This window comes from Spinacia oleracea, chromosome 6 (genome assembly GCF_020520425.1).
Source record: "Spinacia oleracea cultivar Varoflay chromosome 6, BTI_SOV_V1, whole genome shotgun sequence".
In the NCBI taxonomy this organism is placed as follows: Eukaryota; Viridiplantae; Streptophyta; class Magnoliopsida; order Caryophyllales; family Amaranthaceae; genus Spinacia; species Spinacia oleracea.
This window is the reverse complement of record NC_079492.1, coordinates 1072059-1092088: the sequence shown is the minus strand read 5'-3', so window position 1 is coordinate 1092088 and position 20030 is coordinate 1072059. Positions and strand designations below refer to the sequence as shown.

Here is a 20030-nt window from a genome sequence, read left to right as displayed (position 1 = left end):
TTTCACTTCTCTCTCTCAGACTTAAACTCTAAGTCTCAACAAGATAACTCTATCCTTACTAATACCAAATACAATTCGTGTTTGGATAACTCTAGATATTAATGATGCTTTGGTGTATATATGTCACTTAGGAACTTAGGATTAACTAGGACACAAACTGTTTTTAGAAAAATCTTTGACAATGCGTTTTTAGGAAAGCAAGAACTCTTAGAAAGTTTGTGTATTTTTTTTCAGAAAACTTCTTGGCGTTATATAGAGTTTTGTCCTTAGGGTTTGTTCCCTTCAAAAACTCAACTGCCAACAACTGACACTTTGATTTTCACGTCCCTAGACTTGAGGAACAAGGGGAGACCACTTCCCACACAACTTCCTCAACTGCTGGACGTGTTTAAGACTATGTCAATCACTGAAAAATGTTTATTTATTTTGTCAAAATATTTAGGAGAAGTTTTAGGAAGATAAAAACTGTTTTTATTTAAGTAACAGAATGTGATGAAAATCTTATTTTTATTAAACAGGAAAAGATATTTTATTTAAAGTATTTTCCTTAAAACTGTGTTGCTTGATATTTTGACAAAAACACACGAGTAATCCAAGTTCCTCTAGTTCCTTATATACTACTTAACATATTAACATATTACATATAATCTAAGCAAGATAAACTACCTAGACATATATGTCTTTCCTTTGGTGAGGCATTCAACTCTGAAGCTTCACTTGTTCCAGCTCAGGAACATTAATGAGTTCCTCTTATGTTTAAATAGGAACTCGTGGCCATGAGTCTGTAATAGTTCTTGTGAATATTCGGAACTCTTGTTATGTAACTGTGTTGCTCCTCTTGTAACTTCAAACTGGAACAAATACAACTTCCAGCTCTAGAACTCCAGTGACTGTTCCAAGTGTACATCAGGAACTTCACCATCTGATTCAAGTTCCTATCCTAATAGAAACTTGGGCATTTACCTGTTCAAAGTCATTTAGCAACCATAATCAGGAAGTTTGCAATATGTGTGTGTCATCAACCAAAACTTAGGAACAACACTAAAGTTACATGAATAGAATTCAATTGGGAATTATTCTGCAAAAGAATTTATCATGTATGATATAATATGAGGATCGCCAAAAACGTATCGTATGGCTTTAGGCATAACGAACATATACCAATCTCTATTGATCTAAGTGAAGATCAACTAGATTGAGATCAAGAATACTTATGGTACTTGAAAAGGTACATAGGAATAGTTCTTGATTCAAGGAAATAAAGATATGCTAAATATTGATGCTACACGCATAAACACTGGCAAAGGATCAAGCAAGACCCTTAGGAGTTAACCATTGATAAGGACGAGCTATAAAGCATCGTGTTTTGAAAATGGCAACATGGATTGGAGACCATGAGTTGTTGCGTGGGAAATTAAAATAATAATTTCTATGTTCTAAGATATAGTTGGAGAGTCTTCCACATATCTGTGAACTGCTTGGATAAGTAGATCCAAACAAAGCATCACTAGCAACCTATACAGTTGAAGTAAAAGTAATTATTGCCTAAGAAGCAATAAAATAGAGTTGTTTATATGAGTTCTTCATTGAACTTGGGAAGATCACATGTCTGTTGACTTAATGTTTCTTCATTGCAAAATGCGTAGAACCACTAATGTAGCAAGAAAGACTAGATCACAAAATAAACATACTCAAAAATTCTTATCATCATATCTCGAAGAACATTCGATGAAAAGGATGTTAAGATTGGCAAAGCGTGATAACTAAACCTATGCAACAAGTGAGAAGCAACACTCACGTTGTAGCACTGAAAATCAAGCATAGCTTTGAATTCCATGAACTGTTTTAGAAGATGGGTTTGAGGCCCATGGTTGTAAAACAATGGGGTTGAACATTTATCATATATGAAATGTATTTTCATATTCCATTTAATCTTGGTTTAGTATTAAATGATGAGTCCCTTCAATTTGACAATATATTCAAGATAGACTGTCAGGACCAGTCCTGTGACTAAGAAATGTCTATCAAGTGAACTTGAATGTCAAAGGTTGAAAGTGGTCCCTAGTCGGAGTTTTCTATAAAATTGGACGCATAGAAAACGTTAGACGACTAGAATGCAAGATGACTAGTAGTTCTGTTTCTTGAACTATGTGGACATGGCAAAGTCATAATCATTTGCATAGATACTTACTTTGGGAAGACTAGTATCGGACAAGACCTATGAAACTTTACTGTAAGAGATGAAAATCTGTCATAAGTAAATTTCATTAAAATTATTAGACACTAAATCCTCAATACCTGCGTGATTTGAGATTACTTGTTTGAGAACTAGTTGCTTTGACGTTGACCAACCGTCGCACCGTAAAAGGAGGCTATAAAGGCAACCCTCAGGTAATCACCTATCAAACGAAGTCTAATCTCAAGATCGCAAGATTGGGATTGTCCTCCCATAAATCGGGATGAGATGCTTAAAAGTTGTACAAGGCCACTCGGAGAGCTAGAAATTGTGAAATGCATGGCCGTGCTCGGATGAATCATAGGCTATGATTATCTGTTTATTTGATCAGTTGAACTCTGAAACCGAGGAACACCTCTGGACATAATAAGGATGACAACTCTTACCTTATGTTCAAGAGCAAGCATCGAGCGACAAAGGAATTAGGAAATGCACACTTGTCCCTAAGGACAAGTGGGAGACTGAAGGAAATAGTGCCCTTGGTCCAAGTATGCATATAATATTAAGTCTAATAAATGCGGTTCAGTATTAATTAACAAGTTAATAATTCAGTGAGATCAAGTGAGCTGAATGCCTGACTAGAGGCCGCTTCAGTTCAAGTGGAATTAATTATATTAATCCACGGCTTACTCTTGACTGAACCCGTAGGGTCACACAAATAGTACGTAAACGGATCAAGTATTTAATGGCATTAAATACTCCATCTATGGATATTCGGAATCGACGGATCTTGGTTTCAGTGGGAGCTGAGATCGTCACAGGCAAGAAATGAATACTCCGGAAACGATGATATTGCCGGAAATGGAAATATGGATCGTATCGGAAATATAAATATTATCCAAGTCGTAGATGTTGCCGGAAACGGAAACATGGTATGTATCGGAAAATATTATCGGAAATGGAAATATTGCCGGAATCGGAAATATTGCCGGAAACGGAAATATTGTCAGAATCGGAAATATTATCGGAATCGGAAAATAATTCCGGAAACGGAAATATTAAATATTTGTTCGAAACGGAAATTAATTCCGGAATCGGAAATATTAAATGTTGTTCGTATCGGAAATGAATTCCGGAATCAGGAATTTAATCGGAAGCGTATCGTACGAATTAGCATCGGACGAGGCTCGCTAGACGAAGGCCCAGCACGAAGCCAGGCCATCGCCCAGCGAGCCGCATGCAGCAACACACGCCTCGACCAGGCCCAGCGCAAGGCCAGGCCCAGCCAAGGGCGCGCGGGCGCGCAGCACCGCACATGGGCTGTGCGCTTGTCGTGGGCCGCAAGGCCTGCGCGGGTGCACGGCTTGTACGATGCGTGTGCGGGAAATCCTAATCCTATTAGGATTCGTGCGAAGATTAAAATCCTAATCCTATTAGATTTGCTTTGTTATTTAGAGTCCTAATAAAGTTCTAATTAACAAATCCACATCCTAGTAGGATTACAATTCCTTTTCCATACCTCTATAAATAAGGGCCTAGGGTCATTTTTTTGTATATACGATTCAAGTATTCAAAGTGATTTTTGAGAGCAAAAATTCAGTCATATAATTTCCTATAATAGCCGAAAATTCTAAGTACCTTAAGGGCGATCCTAGTTGGTGAAGCTTAAGGCGGATCCGGACGTGCTGTGGACTATCTACGGAGGGACGACATTTGGAGTCCTAAAGACTTGTTCTTGTTCGGTTCGGGCGCAGCTAGGGAAGGCACGCAACAAAGTGTATGCATCTAAACTATGCTAAATGATTATGTGTAAATAATATGCTTTCCTGGCTTTATGGTTTTTCCGCATGATTTATGAATTGTCATATGTATCATAACCTAACATGAACATGTGGTATTAAAAGTTGGACATGATGCATCAAAAGTTGAACATATTGAACATATTAAAAGTATGAATCAAAATATGCAATCATTGAACATTAAACATTAGAACATGTTGAATTCAAAGTTGAACATATTAAATTAAAAGTTGCACATGAGTATGAAAAACAACATGCAATCATTGAACATAAAAATAATTGAACATGATGAATTAAAAGTTTAATTTCATGTATTAAACATTGAATTAAAAAGTACTTAACATTATTGGTTAAATGTTGAATACCTGTAAGAAAGGCAATGGTCCTTTGAAAAATCCTGTCTTGTTCTGTTTCCAGTCTTCCACTGTAGTATCCAAACTCGATAGGACATATTCACACCAATCCAAATTTCTGATCTCATTACGATCCATCATGGATAGCAGAAATCTGTAGTTTGCTTGTGTACTTTGACTGGACTTCATGAATATATTCACTGCAACCACTAAGAAGTCAGTCATGAAGTTATCATGCGGTTCACAACCTATGAATCCAACTTCTGTTGTGTATCGCTTGATTATCTTTGAAACACTAGGTACTCCAGTTCTGATATTCCAGGTTCTCCTCCATTCTGTGAGAAATTTTTTGTATTCCTTGGTATCATGGTCAAACTTGGACTCAATGATTCTGCGACCACCCATATGAAGACCGTACACAATGTGTACATCATCCACCTCCAATCGGATTGTGTTACCACGCGGTAAGTACAGTGTTGAAGAATTTTCTTCATACTGATCAAGAAGCCAATAACAAAATGCCTGCATTCATATTTAAAATTTAAATAAGTTTTGAACATATTTCTTTATATATTGAACATGCTACATTAAGAATATTAACATCAACCTAAACAAAACTGTGTTTTTTACTTTTTAACATTTTTAAAAACTAAAAATTACCTAATCATTTTGGGGCAGATTAACAGTGAGCAATGGTCCTAACCCGATTTCTTGAATAGCGTTTCTTTGATTTTCGGTTAGTTTAGGAACCCATTCCATGAAAGCTGTATGATTAACCCTCACCCCTGTCTTTTTGATATCCTTTTTCTTCTGATCCTCCTCCTTGCCAGCTTTACGAACTGGAGTTTCTGTCTTTTGTATGACTTGTTTTTGTGTATTCCTTTTCTTTGACGGGTTATTGTCATCGTCTCTATCACTATCAGAATGTTCTGACAACTGTGTAATGTTGACATCCTCATCATCTTCATCATCATCTTCAGATGAGGTCACATTCTCACTTCCCTCCCTATCATTTTCTTCAGGCTCCATATCATTCTCCATATCATTTGCAGATGTTCTTGTCATTCTCTTTTCGAAAGAGAAATTCGTCACATTTTTCTCCTTTTGCTTCCTATTAGCAATACGCTTTCTTTTCGATGGAGGTTCATCTTCAACTTCAGCCTGCTTTGCTTTCTCCTTCTCTATCCTTGCAACCTCCAATTCAGCCTTCTTCTTTTCGGCTGCCAATTCAGCTTTCTTTTTTTCTGCTGCCAATTTTGCAGCTTCCCTCTCGGCCTTCCTTCTTTCAGCTAACTCTTTTAAAGCTAATTTCTTTCTTTCAGCTTCTTCTTTCGCAGCTAATTTTTTTGCTTCGGCAACTTCCTTTCTCTTTTTATCAGCTTCCTCTTTTTCAGCTTTTTTCCTTTCAGTTTCCGCTTTTTTCCTTTCAGCTTCCTCTTTCTTCTTAATATCAGCTTCCTCTTTCTTCTTCCTCTCAGCTTCCTTTATCAACCTCTCATCTTCCTCTTTTTTCTTCCTCTCATCTTCTTGTTTTCTTTTTCTTTCAGCTTCTTCTTCAGCTATAGCAGCCTCTCTCATCTTCTCCATTTCAAAATTATCTTTTTTCTTTTGTTGCTGCTTCTTTATTTTTAATGCTATTGCTTCTGGACTTGCCATTTCATTCCTACACCACATATGGTGAATATGAACATTAGTTTTTGGAAGTTGAACATAGGTTGTAGTAAGTTGAACATAGGTTGTACTAGGTTATTATAGGTTTAACATTGTTATCAAATTGTTGAACATGAACCCTAAAAAACTGAATACCACAATTTATCCAACAAATATAGTTATTATTTACAAATTGATCAATATTTTTTAAAATATGAACATGAGATTTTAAAAGTTGAACATGAGTTTTGATAACAATGATCCTTTAAAAACATTTGAACTTGAGATTTCAAACATTGAACATGATCCTTTAGAAACTGAACATCCCAAAACTAAAGACAATAACAATAGAATATTTATTCAGAACGTAATAAGATCAAATTATTACCTTCCAGGGGACATACTTATCCTGCGATTATTATGCTGAATATGCTTTTGTGTTTAGAAAACTTCAATACATTACGCAGAATCCTTGTCCTAGCAGCATGCATACCATCGTCATTGTCTTCCTCCTGAACCGTAGCAGCTTGAACCACAGCAGCTTGAACCGGAGCAGCTTGAACCGGAGCAGTTTGAACTGGATCAATAACTTTTTCAGCTGGAGCTTTTACTGTGAATGTGATTTTGGACTTTTTCTGATTCTTTGGTTGAGGGTTCCTATATAAACAACAACTTTTTAAAATTATAAACCATATAGGAACAAAATTCCTGTATTCATATTTTAAAAAAATTAACGTTTTGAACATGATTCATTGTATGTTGAACATTATAAGTTAAGAATTTGAACATCAACCTAAACAAAAGTGAATAGCACACTGAACAATTTTAAACATCAATTGAACATTACTGATAATATATTGAACACGATGAATTAGGAAATGAACATATAAAATGCATGAAATCAAAAAAGCAGCAACTCCAACAACAACACCACAAACCACAACAACATTTGATAATATTTATATTCTAATTATAAAAGTGAATATAAACAGTTACATACGCATCATTCACGGTTTCCTCCGTATATGATTCATTTATGTTTTTCAGCAGTATTGGATCCACCACTTTTGAAGTTGTTGCAGGTTCTCGTTGCTTTCTCTTCTGTAGGATTGCTAATGGAATATGTTCTTCTGCATCGATCATCCTGAGGCTGCAAATATAACTATTAGCTTCTTATAATGATCAACTGCCAAACAGTTTTGAACATAAAAATTCACTCACGTTTCAGAATCAGATTCATCTGCTGTCACTGGTTTCACAGAATTCAACGGTTTTGGATTTCTGCACAGACAAATCAAACCAAAAAAAAATTTACAACATATTTGAACATGTTATTTCATAATTTGAACAAGTTGTTTTACATTTTGAACATGTTGTTTCATATTTTGAACATGAATATTTCAAAAGGTAATCTAACCAAATTTTTTATTATATCCTATTTGAACAAGTTATTTGACATTTTTAACATTATGTTTCACATTTTGAACATCAATATTTCAACAGCTAATATAACCAAAAAATTTATTATAATCTATTTGAACAAGTTGTTTGACATTTTGAACATTTTGTTTCACATTTTGAACATGTTGTTTCATATTTTGAACACGAATATTTGAACAGCTAATTAAACCAAAAATATTATTATAACCTATTTGAACATGATGTCTCACATTTTCAACATTTTTTTTCATATTTTGAACATGAATATTTCATGCTTCCACACGCTCTAGATCAATGATAATATTTAGACAGGGACACTTCAGATCTTATAGTAAATGATAATGAACATTTGGTCCAAAACTATGAACATGGTCAATTTCAAAACGTAAATTCACATACAACTTCTAAATTGAGTAAAAAATGTTTAGAACGCTTAAATTCACTTACAACACAGCATCTGCAGTACTCGATTCCACTCGATTGTTCTTTTTTCTGGAAAATGCAAAAAATTATGAACAAAAATCAAATTAAAAATGTTCAAACGCGAAAAATTATGAAAAAAAATCAAATTAAAATCTGGAAAACGCGATAAATTATGTACATTACTTACTTTTGCGTTTTTCCTCTATTAAATGTAATTTTTGTTCTACTGAGCTTCACTTCATCACGGATATCCATTTTAGGGTTTCGAATTTTCCGAAACTGCCTCAATGTTCAGTTTTGTCACTGAATTGCGCTTTTGAACTGCAACTCGAGGTTTTATAGAGCGAAATCGACTGTTTGAAGTGAGAGAGTGGGCGGTTTGATGAGAGAGAGTGGGAGGTTTGATGAGAGAGAAAATGGCGTGATGTTGAGGAGAGAGAAAATGTCGAATTCTCTTCCAAATGACGTCAGGAGCAGTTTTATACGTGTTGCTGGTAAGAAGCATGTGCTTCGCGCGTGCCAATTAAATGATGAAACGACGCTGTATTGTTGCATATGCATATATAGATAGGTGGATACCTATCTATATATTAATAATTACACTCTGAATAATCAAATGAGCCCAAACCTTAAAGTTGGACTTTTTACAACGAAACCCATTGGCCCAACTTCCTGCCAAAAGAGTAATAATTAATGGCTTCATACCTATCCAGCCAGTAATAACTGCATACGCACACAAACGACGCGTATCATTGGCTTTTTTGCTCTAAACGCAAAACCCGCAGCAAATCCACAAGCTCTCTCTCTCATCTTTCAAGTTGATTTTTCATTGAAACACCGTCAAATTTATGAGATTTCTCTCTCATGACCGACCAAATTGTGATTAAATCATCATCTACGGCGATAAATCGCCATCAACCAGTCCTCAATCAAACCCTAACTCCGTCGCAATAACCTCCGTCAAAGTCTTCATCAAAATGTTGGAGAAGTCGGCGGCGAAAGATGATGATGAAAAAGAGGAGAAATCATGGAGTTCTTGGAGGAGATAAGGTGGGGAGATCTGGTGGGAGCGAGGTATACTATAAGGCTGGGTTTGTTGATGGATTGACAGATAAACATCGAAAGGAGTTTAAGATGATCAAGATTTCAGTTGAATGTTTATTCATTCTTTTGATAAAGGAGTTTTCTTTTTCTATAATTTTTTTTGGGGTTAAAAGTTTTTTCTATTCATAATTTATAAGGCCCTCCCTTAGTAATTTCTGAATATTGATTCAGAATTTGTTATGTTCAGTTTATAATTCATCATGTTCAACTTATAAAAGATGATGTTCAATGTTCAATGTTCAATGTTCAATGTTCAATTTATAACACAAAAAATTCAACTTTATAAAACTATGATATGTTCATAAATAAGAACACTTTTGTGTGATGTTCAGTTTCTCAAGTCTTATGTTCAAATTATACCGAATTATGTTCAACTAGTTAAAAATATTATGATTTTCCGGTAGGAAGGAAAAGGTTAGTTTGAGGCAATTTATGTGTTATATTTTTATCATTATAGCACATACGATTCACCTTATGTTCAATGTATTAGATCATATGTTCATTTAATCATTACATATGTTCAATAATGAACTTTGAACTAACCATTCTCCAATCTAAACAGAAATACAATGAAACTTAAACGCCAAGTACTTAAGAAAGTGACGTAAGATATTACTCGTAAATAAGATGTTCAAATGTATTACATATTGATATTCGACGAATAAAATATCTATAATCGTTATATCAAACTATTTATCAAAAATGGCCATAATCTCATCATAGAGCGATACACGAACATCAAGAGAAGTAGACAATCCCGCTATTGAGAGTACCTTCAAAAGGAACCACATGAAATTAATAAAGATAATGGATAATATATTAAGACAAAAAAAATCTTCAAATATACCTTATTAGCATAATTTAGAGCATACATCGAATATATTACTTTCTTTTTCTTAGATTGAGATCCAAATCCACCCTAAAATGTACTAAAACACAAATTGAAGTGAAATGTTCAAAACATGACACACAATGTTCATAATTAAGACAATACATGTTCAAATACTTACACAAAATATTACAAAGGATTAACAACACCCGGTAATGCTCTCTTACCACATATTTCTTTCTAGATATTACAAAAATAGAAATGTTCAGTTTCTCAAGTGTAATTTTCTTGACCACTATTACTTCTTTGCATACTGTTAAAAACAAAGGTAAAAAGGATGTTCAGTTATAATTGTACATTGTACATATATTAACATCACATGTTTATTATCTGAAAATAAAATAGGTTTATACTAATAACTTAATAGCAACAACAAAAATGTTCACATATAATATAATAATGTTCATACCTTAACACTTTATGTTCAAAGACGAATAAAATTAGTTTCGTATAAATTTAAAACAAAGGCATTCATGTTCAGAATATAAGTGATTCATGTTCAGAATATAAGTGAGATATGTTCAGAATTATTGTAAACAGATTTTACCTAAAACATGCCTGGCCATCCACAACTTCTACTTCCTCAATATCCATCATCTTCGCATCATCACTATTTCCAAAACTCACCTCTTCATTACTCCTAAACAAGAACAAGAGAACACATCAAACATCAGACACATTTCAATCCCCAATTTCGTCCTCCGCCACAAAACCCAACCTCAACAATGCATAATTATGATAGGAATCTCATATTAACAACAAAAATAAAAAGGAAAATCAAAAAATTATCCCCAAAACAAGATAATCTAGGAAATGATTACAAACCAGGGGCAATTTAACGAAGCACAGTTAAACACCCATCATTATAAACTAAAATCATATTAAAAAAAAGGGTAATAGCAATACTAAGAAAACAAAATGCGGATTTACTCCACTTAATTAGCTAGAAATTAAAGTTTTCAGACTAGCAAATTGAATAAGAAGAGAAGATTAAAAGGAAAATTAGCGAAAAGATAAACGGAACTGAACAAAAATACCTTGGGGTGATTAATTGCTGCAAAATTATCATAAACAAATCTGAAAAGGGAAGAGGAGAGGGGATGATTTGAAAACAAGCTTGATAAAAGAGAAAAGGGAAAAAAAAAGAACACGGAGTCAGGCGCTAAAAAAGGAAGGGGAAATTGCCTCTAAAACTGCATAAACGGCGTCGTTGAAGGTAGTATGCACGCTGAGCTGCGTGCATACCTATCCAGCCAAAAATTTAGGGCCAAAAGAGTACTGTATTTTTTATATTCTCAAAACCAAATCCGTACCTTTCCAAGAAAACCGGAAATCCGACAACGCCGCCAAAACCACCGTAAAAACGACGACAATTGAATAACCATCAATCAGAAACCACCGTCGTGGCATCGTTTAGCGCCTTCTGTTTTTATTAAAACGAAGAAAAAACTTTCCATTTTTTTTCCATCTATCCCTCAAAAGATCTTTCCGAGGAGAGAGTAAATGGCGGCACTTCTCCCTCTTCCTTCAACTGCAGCAGCAACGGTGGTTAAGTCATCTAGAATTTCTGGAAATTCCGCCATTTTCAGCTCCTTGATTCCTTTACGCCGCTTCAATTCATTCTCCTCCTTCAATTCCACTCATCCTTCTTCTCCTCGGTTGATTTCTAGGTAAAACAAATTTCTTCAGAACTATCAATTTTGCATTTCATTTCTGTAAATTTAAGTGGATATTTTTGGTGTTAAATTGAATTTGTGATTGTTTCTTGTCGTATTGTTTGTTCTGGTGTTTTAATTTTGTTATTGATTATAAAAGATAAATTTGAATATTCTATTGTGAATATTTGTCCGAAACTTCAGTTGAAATGTTAATGTAAAGCAGATGTTTCGTATGGAATTGCTTCCGGATTGTTTGTTGTGACCTATTTTTTTTTATTGTGTTGCAATTTTTTTCATTTATTTTAAAGGATCAGCTTAAAAATGTTCACAATAGGCTAAAACTGTTAGGCGGAATTGTGATTAACTTTCGTAGTTTCCATTATAAGGTTTTGATTTCTTCATTTTGATGATGGTAATTGCGACAATAAGAGGAATTTTTTTAAAAGGAAATATATCATGAATGCTACTAGTGAGTGATGCAGATCAGGAAGTTATCTTTACTGGTTTTGTTGGTTTGCTTTTCCTCATGTGTATATTTTTTTTGGTCTTGTGGCATGGTTGGTCGCTTGTTTGCTACTTTTGTTGGAGTAAGTGTTTTTCTTGGGATGTCTGTTGGTACTGATTTATTGAAGAAGGAATGACTTAGGTTCCCTAGTCAGTTATAGCTCTTTCAGTTTGATAACTAGTCTGAGAGGACTTCGCCGAATTGCTTCATTTAGGAAGGACCTGGTACCAGGTTGAAAGCAGTAGCTCTTGGTGCTATAGTTATAGCTTAACCGTGAATCAGGTTCATTGGTTTCTAAGTGAAGGTTCAAACAAGGATTATATTTGACATATTACACTTTCTGATATGAAATTCGTTATGCTTGGTTGTGTTTTAATTAGTTTGAGATATTTGGCACAATTTGTCTTTAGTTTTGTTCCCCACTGTCTGGAGTTCCTGATCTTAGAACTTATATTAGGTTTGTGGCAAGTCAGGTTAGGAATTCCCAACTCCCTGACACGATCCTCATCGAAACATCTTCCCATTCATTGAGCTGCCCAATCTTTCAATTAGAAACACAAGCTCTCATGGACTGGTCCATTGCCAAAAAAATCCTTGTTCGTTTTTTTTTTAACTAAAGGATTCACGCTGTAAGCCACTTAATTATCTGATTTGTGAGATTAATGGTTTATTAACCCATCTTCGATGTGCTGGCGTCTTGTTTTGTCTTTACAGTCCCCGCCACTCTGGCTCCTCGTCTTTCTTATCTGTGTGCAGTGTTAACAATATGTGAAATGTTGTTTTGATCAATGTACTCAATACTGGAGGGGTGTATTTTCGATAACTTATTTCACCTGGCTCCTCGTCTTGTTTTTTTTCCTTAAAGTTTCTGGAGGGGTGTATTTTCGATAACTTATTTCACCTGTCGTGTAGCTTCCTCCCACCTTTTTTTTTCTCCTATAACATGGTAGTTTTGATATCACTAGCAAGTTTATTCAATTCCGAGTCCAAGCAACAATTTTGCAAGATGATAAGGAGAAAGTAGAAGTGGAGGAGTCATTTCAACCAAAGACCTTAGCAGATGACAAAGGGAAAGGAAACGGAGAAGCAATGCCGTTGGGGGACTCAACAGAGTCAACACCCAATGGTTTTGAGAGATGGGTCATCAAGGTAGAGCAGTCTATCAATATCACCCTCACGGTATTCTTCTTACCCTGTTAATTTCTTTATCTAACTACCATTTTATTCAAGAGATTTTGTAGTTGTTTTGCAACTGTTCTTTTCTGCTTGTTTATATTTATGTTACTGCCGTTTGAGTACAAAGTTCTCTAGCGCCTATGGTCTTTAATTTTCTTGGATATGTTGACATTTGACAGCCTTGCCCAAATGTTTTTAAGTACTAGTGTACAACTTTTGCTGAGAGGAAAAGGATAGTAAGTGATAACTCACTGATACGAAACCTTGCTGGATTTATTCTATGTTGTAGGCCCTATGGGTGCATATAACAGCAATGAATAGACATTATGTTGCATACTAAATGTCCAAATATGTATCCACTTCAGTTGTTCTCATTATAAATATAATGGTTGTCAAATGTCAACTGATATACATTCATGCTAATAATGCACAGCGTTAACATTATTACTTAGAATCAACCTCCCTGTTTCCTTAGTCTGTGTTTCACAATTAGTGTGACACCTTTGAACATCTTTTCTTGTTATAGTATTTTGGATCTTTAAATAGTTGGAGGAGACAGTTCAAACATTTTAATGTTGTAACTCAAATTCGTTAATTGTTGCAGGACTCAGTGATAACTATACTAGATAGTTTGTATCGTGACAGAAACTATGCAAGGTTCTTTGTCCTGGAAACCGTTGCCAGAGTTCCATATTTTGGTGAGGCTTTTTGTTACTTTGCGTAATTGTTACTGTATTGTTTTTGTGCCAAGAGATTTAGGATTTCTACATCTTTTGAAACTGAGAAGTCAATTATTAGGAGTGTGTAACTTGCTAGCTCATTGTTTTTTTAGTGTTGAATGATGAATAAATATGGAAGTCACTTTGCCATTGACTTTTTTTTTTTTGAGAACTCGCTTGACCATTGCTAGCATATGTTGAAGATAATAATTAATACCCCTGACATATTTTTGCAAAGCAATGATAGAAATATTGAGAATGTCTTCTCATATGAAGTTCTTCTGCCAAGAGGAGAACATGCCTAAAATACCTAGCCATGTATGCACAGACTAATAAAAATAGGTGGAGAGGCAGAGTTGTGACATAGCACTACAAGGAGGGAGCAAAGAAGTGAAGAACTAAATCTGTTTTTGAGATTTCATTATCCTATTAATAGGATCCCAGCCTTCAGGCCTCTTTTTAAATATTCTTTTTCACTTATTTTTAGAAGTTGATGATGAGGTCAATTATATAATATTTTCCAGAATTTCTACATTGCCTTGAAGCTGTTGTTTTACATTAATGGAAGATATGATTCTTTGTCCTTCTCCTGATTACTGACATGGGTGTAGAAACACTTTTTAACTGTTACAACTCATAAGTCATCTTTCTAACTGTAAAAACTACAATTACAATTCTCTATTTGATGTAAAAAATGACTGTTCTTGTCAGCATTTATATCTGTGCTGCATTTGTATGAGAGCTTTGGCTGGTGGAGAAGAGCTGATTACTTGAAAGTCCATTTTGCTGAGAGCTGGAACGAGATGCACCATCTTCTGATCATGGAGGTAGGCGCTTTCTGGGATTTTTCTTGCTTAGACTCACAGTTATTGGCTGTTAGTTCGTACATCTGCTATCCTTCTTATCTTCACTTCTAAATTAGTGCACTGGTCTGTGGGTACATGATCTAGCTTTTATGTTAAACTTTGGGGTTAACTACTAAAAATTTGAAAGAGACAGGTAGGAGGTATTGTGGGCCTTTGTGGCAGTCTCACAGTCAGGCTTTTGTTTCACTTCCTTCCCGGAAATAATCTGATCTAGTAATCTGTATCATCTTTATATAGTGTAGTGTGGACTTTGTTTTTGGATATCGAAAAGTTATCTTGAATGTCTTTATGCTATTTATCACCCCAAGTGGTTGGTGTTACTAAATAAAGGTGTTACATAAACGGCCTGGACTCCTGAAGCTGTCTGTCCAGTTCCAATCATTAAGGTAGTTGGTGAGATTATGTGGGAGCACGATAAAGCTTCTCAGTCAGTCAGTCATATCAATTTTGTGCATAATAACTGATCCATGAAGCTCAGTTCTGTCTTTAGATGAGTTCTTATCCTTATACTTAACCTCATTTTTGCAAGGATAGTTGTACTACAATGATTTGCTAGGTGACTGAACTACAAACTTGGATGAAAATAGGGGAGGAGGTTTAGGTGGAAAAAGCTAAAATTTTGAAGATGATGCAGAGGACATGCTAGTGTCATCTCTATTTCCTATGGGAACTGAGAGATTGGTTATTGTCTTAATAGCTTTATCAGCTTAGTCGATATCTTTTAATTGGAATTTATTCTTATCTGGAAATCGTCCTTGTTAATGGGTTGTCTTATGTTATTGCAGGAATTAGGGGGAAATGCTTTATGGTTTGACCGTTTTCTTGCTCAGCATATTGCGGTCTTTTATTATTTTATGACGGTTTTCATGTATGCAATCAGTCCGAGAATGGCTTGTAAGTATTGATGTCCTTGCACGCTGCTGCTTTTTTGTTCATGTATCAATCTCACTGTGACTTCTTGTTGGTTCTTCATAATTGGTGGCTGTGGTGATAAGCTTAGGGGCTAAGGGCTCAGAGATTTTACTATATCTCCTAAAAAGTACTTCTTTCTGAATGTGAAAGAATTTCAACTAAAATATGAGTATAAGTTTGGACATATATTTGAAAGTTGATTTTTGTAACAACTTATGCATCCAATTTTGATATACTATGCAGATCATTTCTCTGAATGTGTCGAAAATCATGCATTTGAAACTTATGACAAGTTTATCAAGGCCCAAGGAGGTGAGTTTGTTACTTTGCGTTTCAAGTTTTGGTTGTTGCGAACTTGTGATGATTGTTTTCTGCTTTTTCCCTTGTGCCTATACCTTATTATCCATCTGTGTTATTTGATGATTTCAAAATTTGTAATGATGACACCATGAACAACCTTGTTTACTCATTTACTCCCTTCATTTATACACAAAACCATGAGTTTTTATATTTTTGAAGCTGATGTTATCCTCATTCTCCTCATGTTCTATATAGATGAACTAAAAAAGCTGCCTGCACCGGATGTGGCTGTGAAATACTACACTGGAGGTGACTTGTACTTGTTCGGTAAGTTAGTTGATTCCATATCGCTTGAGTTGGCCAAAAAATTAATAGTTTATTGATAATTGAAGCTGTTTTTATACTCAGATGAATTTCAAACCTCCAGAGTTCCCTGTACCCGTAGGCCAATAATAGGTAACTTTTGGATTTGCCTCTTTTCTTGCATTACACTTGTCTTTCAACAACTATTTCTATTGCATTTTTTCAAAACGTATAAAAACTGGTTGGTCAAGTTATCGTAAAGGCATTAAACATGTGACCATGACCACCGTGTACCCTTGTCCATTTATTAAATTTTGAACATTTATCATTTGTGTATGTGTATCGTTCAGATTAGCATTTTTTGTGTTAGACTCTTAGATCTATTTCAAGTTTGAAGCCGGTATCAAGGTCATAACTTTTATGTATATGAGTGGAAAGTACAAATACTACTGCATGTTCATCAATGAAATGGGAAAAACTTGTTTTAGATTTTCTAAAAATTAATAAATTTCAACATTTTTCTGCATCCATTGTCAATCTCTTGGCAACTGCACTTGTTGGATTGGAATCTCCTTCATATCTTGTACTTGTATAATTAGAGGTAAAATATGGGTGTTGAGCCTGGTACAAAGTGCAAAATTTAGCTAGACAAACTCTATTGAAAGGGAATTCATTGCAAGCCATTCCTTTTTAACATATTTACTAGGAGTAACACTGTACGGGGCAAAATTTAGCTAGAGAAACTCTATTGAAAGGGAATTCATCGTAAGCCATTCCTTTTTAAAATATTTACTAGGAGTAACACTGTACGGGGTTTTCTTTTGAAAATGATAAATGTTGTCTTAAGGGTTAGAGTGAGTTTATCCCCAGACTCACCAGTCACCACCAATCTTCAGACTCTGCCACATCAGCTTTCCACTAACTTTTTTATTATTCAGACTCACATAAAACTCTCCTTGTTTTTACACATTATCCTCAGACTCACCTAACTCCTAAAATAATATTTTATGTATATTTTTTTGGGTACGTTTTCTAAATTATATTGAAATTATGTTTTCTTATATACAACAAAGTATATACATGGGATGTCGGAAGTGGATTCGACACTAACGGGTATAATGAAAGGATGATCGATATTTTGACTAGTATGAGTAGATTGAGAATTTGATATTTGGAGAAATTGGGGTAAATTTTTCACTTGCTCGTTTCTCATATTCTGGGATTGATTTTTTATTTTTTGAATAAAAATATAATTAGTTCTTTTTGGGTGAAATAAGATAAATTAAGTTTGAAGCAAAAGTGAATAAAAATATAATTAGTTTTTCTTGGGTGAAATAAGATAAATTAAGTTTGATGATGTGGCATGATTTGATTGGGGGGAGAAAAAAGTTGGGTGTTAAATGAGTCTTTAGTGAGTCTTGGATTTTCAAACTCACTTCAAGACTTGGTGTAGTCTTTTACCACATTATCCCAAGACTTAGACTCGAGACTCACCTCAATACTCCCTTCAAGACTAGGGATAAACTCACCCTTATGGATAGGAAAGTAGGAAACTCAAATTAGAAATACCAAGTGATTAAATTGTACCAAACGAAGCATATTTGTCATAAAATTCCAACCTCATTCCATTTTGGGAATTATGTATAATGCTTGTGGATTCTTTGTAGCCTGGGGGTTATGTTTACGAAAATTCTTAGGAATCTATAACCTTGAAGATTTTCAAACTTGAATATGTTGCTGCAATATATGCCTATTGGTGTGTCTTCCTTACCTTAACGGGGAAAAAAATTGGTGGTTGTGTTTCCATAGTCTATGTCACCTGAAATTTTGACTAGAGCGAATTTTCTGCATTCCAGCCTGCTTATAATACGGTATACTAAACATCCATGATTATGATTTGCCAAAAAAAAAAAACGACATCGATGATTATGTGTAGTCTAATTAGTGGCTGTCGTTGCAGAAAACTTGTATGATGTGTTCCTAAATATCAGAGATGATGAAGCTGAACATTGCAAGACAATGAAAGCTTGTCAGACTCATGGGAACCTCCGCTCTCCTCACTCGTCTATAGAAGATATTGATGATTCGGAATGCGTTGTGTCTCAAGATTGTGAAGGTGTAGTTGATTGTATAAAGAAATCAGTTGCTACTTCTCCTGCAAAAAGTAAGTAATACATGACACAAGATAATATACATATAATCATATATACCAGAAATCAATACAGTGGTAACTTAATGCAATAAAAAAGTATATTTTGTTGGAAAGGTTACTTGTAGATGTAGCGAAGTGCTATAGACTTTGCTGTTCCTACTTCTTACCCTGGATGCTTACCTTTTGTAAATACTAAATAGCTGTTGCAGTTTTTGTAATTAGGGTCGAATCTATAAATGTTCAAACACACTAAGAATGTTAATATGCTGCAGTTTTTAATGAGAAGTTGACCATATTGTCAGTTATGAGCTTATGAGTATTGACTGTTGAGCATATATATGCAGCACTTGAAGAATGATTTAAAGTATAATTAGATAAAGTCCTCCTTGCCGTTACTAGGGGAATCCTTGTAAGTTTCCTCTCCTCCGCTTGGGTTTGCATCAGAACCTTATCGTGTGTTCACTGCCTTGGTTTGCATTTTAATACCGGCCTATTATATCTCACCTAGGTGTTGGTTGATTTTCCATTAAACTTACTAGTTATGATAACTTGTGCATGTTGTCGTGTTATAATCGGTGTCCCAGTTTTAATTGGGTTTGTCATATAGCGTAAGGATTGAATCGATTACGCAGTATTATCTAGGTATTTTGGTAAATTTATTTGTCAAGCAGTATTGATACAGGTCCTGCTATGAGATTTAGACTCAACACATACATATTGGCATATTGCCAATCAATGTTAGATATATTTTCCTTTTCCCCTTTTTTTCTGGAGTTCTTTTAAACCTCCTGGAGGTTGTAGTTTTCTAGAGGAACTTTTGTGTGTGGCTGCTGTGTTAATGTGATGCAGGACAAAGTATTTATCAGATAAGGGATCATCTGTTATGTTGAAGGGCTTTCCCTGGACCACATGAGCAGATATTTTCAGCTGCTTCTGTAAATGTTTCTTGTGGGCTCAAATAAATAGAGAGGTAGTACAAAGTTTAGAGAGAATGCCAACAGATTTTCATTGATTCGACGATAATGGTAGTTGTGAGATTATGGTCCATTATGAATGGCGTTTGTTGGCCAGTCGCACTGATGCAGATGGTTCACGGTGTACTTTTAGCTGAACTGTCTGAGCTCTTCTTTTTTCGATTTTTCTTTGAATTTCTTTTATGAATTTCTTCTTGGTAAGTTCAATTATACTAGTTGAGAAGTCATTTCATCCATAACCAAAGATTTATTTTAAACCAAATCCTGTTAAAATAGCAGAGGGAAACAAGATTAGTTTGTGAGAAGTTTCTGTATAAGTGGGTGCACAAAACTAGTGGAGGGAGCGAGAGTAACTAAACCTTTTAAGGATATTGTGTGGATTTACCTACTTAAGAATTAAAGGTAAACACCAACTTTGGGTTGATTTACCCTTGTCGAGACTTGAACTCGAGACCGACTTTCTGATACCACAAGATAGTTGCCGACTAATAAGTTATCATAAGTCCCCAACTGTAAACCGCGGTATAGTGGGCCATTAGATGATGCTTGATTGATGATGCAGATGTAATGATAATGCGACTGTGTTTTTGGAGCTAAAAGAAGGTATTTTGTATTGCACTTTAACCTAATT

At 34.9% G+C, this 20030-nt stretch overlaps 1 protein-coding gene and 1 long non-coding RNA gene across 2 annotated transcripts; one reads left to right on the top strand and one right to left on the bottom strand.

The window, feature by feature from the left end:
• Positions 1-9543: 9543 nt before the first annotated feature.
• On the bottom strand, positions 9544-10979 carry LOC130462381 (uncharacterized). Its single transcript, XR_008922473.1, has 3 exons — positions 10872-10979; positions 10382-10474; positions 9544-9718 (listed from the first exon to the last, which is right to left on the bottom strand). It is a non-coding gene; the product is annotated as an uncharacterized lncRNA (long non-coding RNA).
• A 178-nt stretch (positions 10980-11157) lies between these two features.
• On the top strand, positions 11158-18738 carry LOC110777271 (ubiquinol oxidase 4, chloroplastic/chromoplastic). Its single transcript, XM_021981875.2, has 9 exons — positions 11158-11504; positions 12963-13176; positions 13778-13871; positions 14604-14719; positions 15544-15652; positions 15914-15982; positions 16226-16297; positions 16379-16426; positions 18234-18738. The coding sequence occupies exons 1-9, from the start codon at positions 11338-11340 to the stop codon at positions 18443-18445; spliced, it is 1101 nt and encodes a 366-aa protein (XP_021837567.1). The 5' UTR covers positions 11158-11337; the 3' UTR covers positions 18446-18738.
• Positions 18739-20030: the final 1292 nt, after the last annotated feature.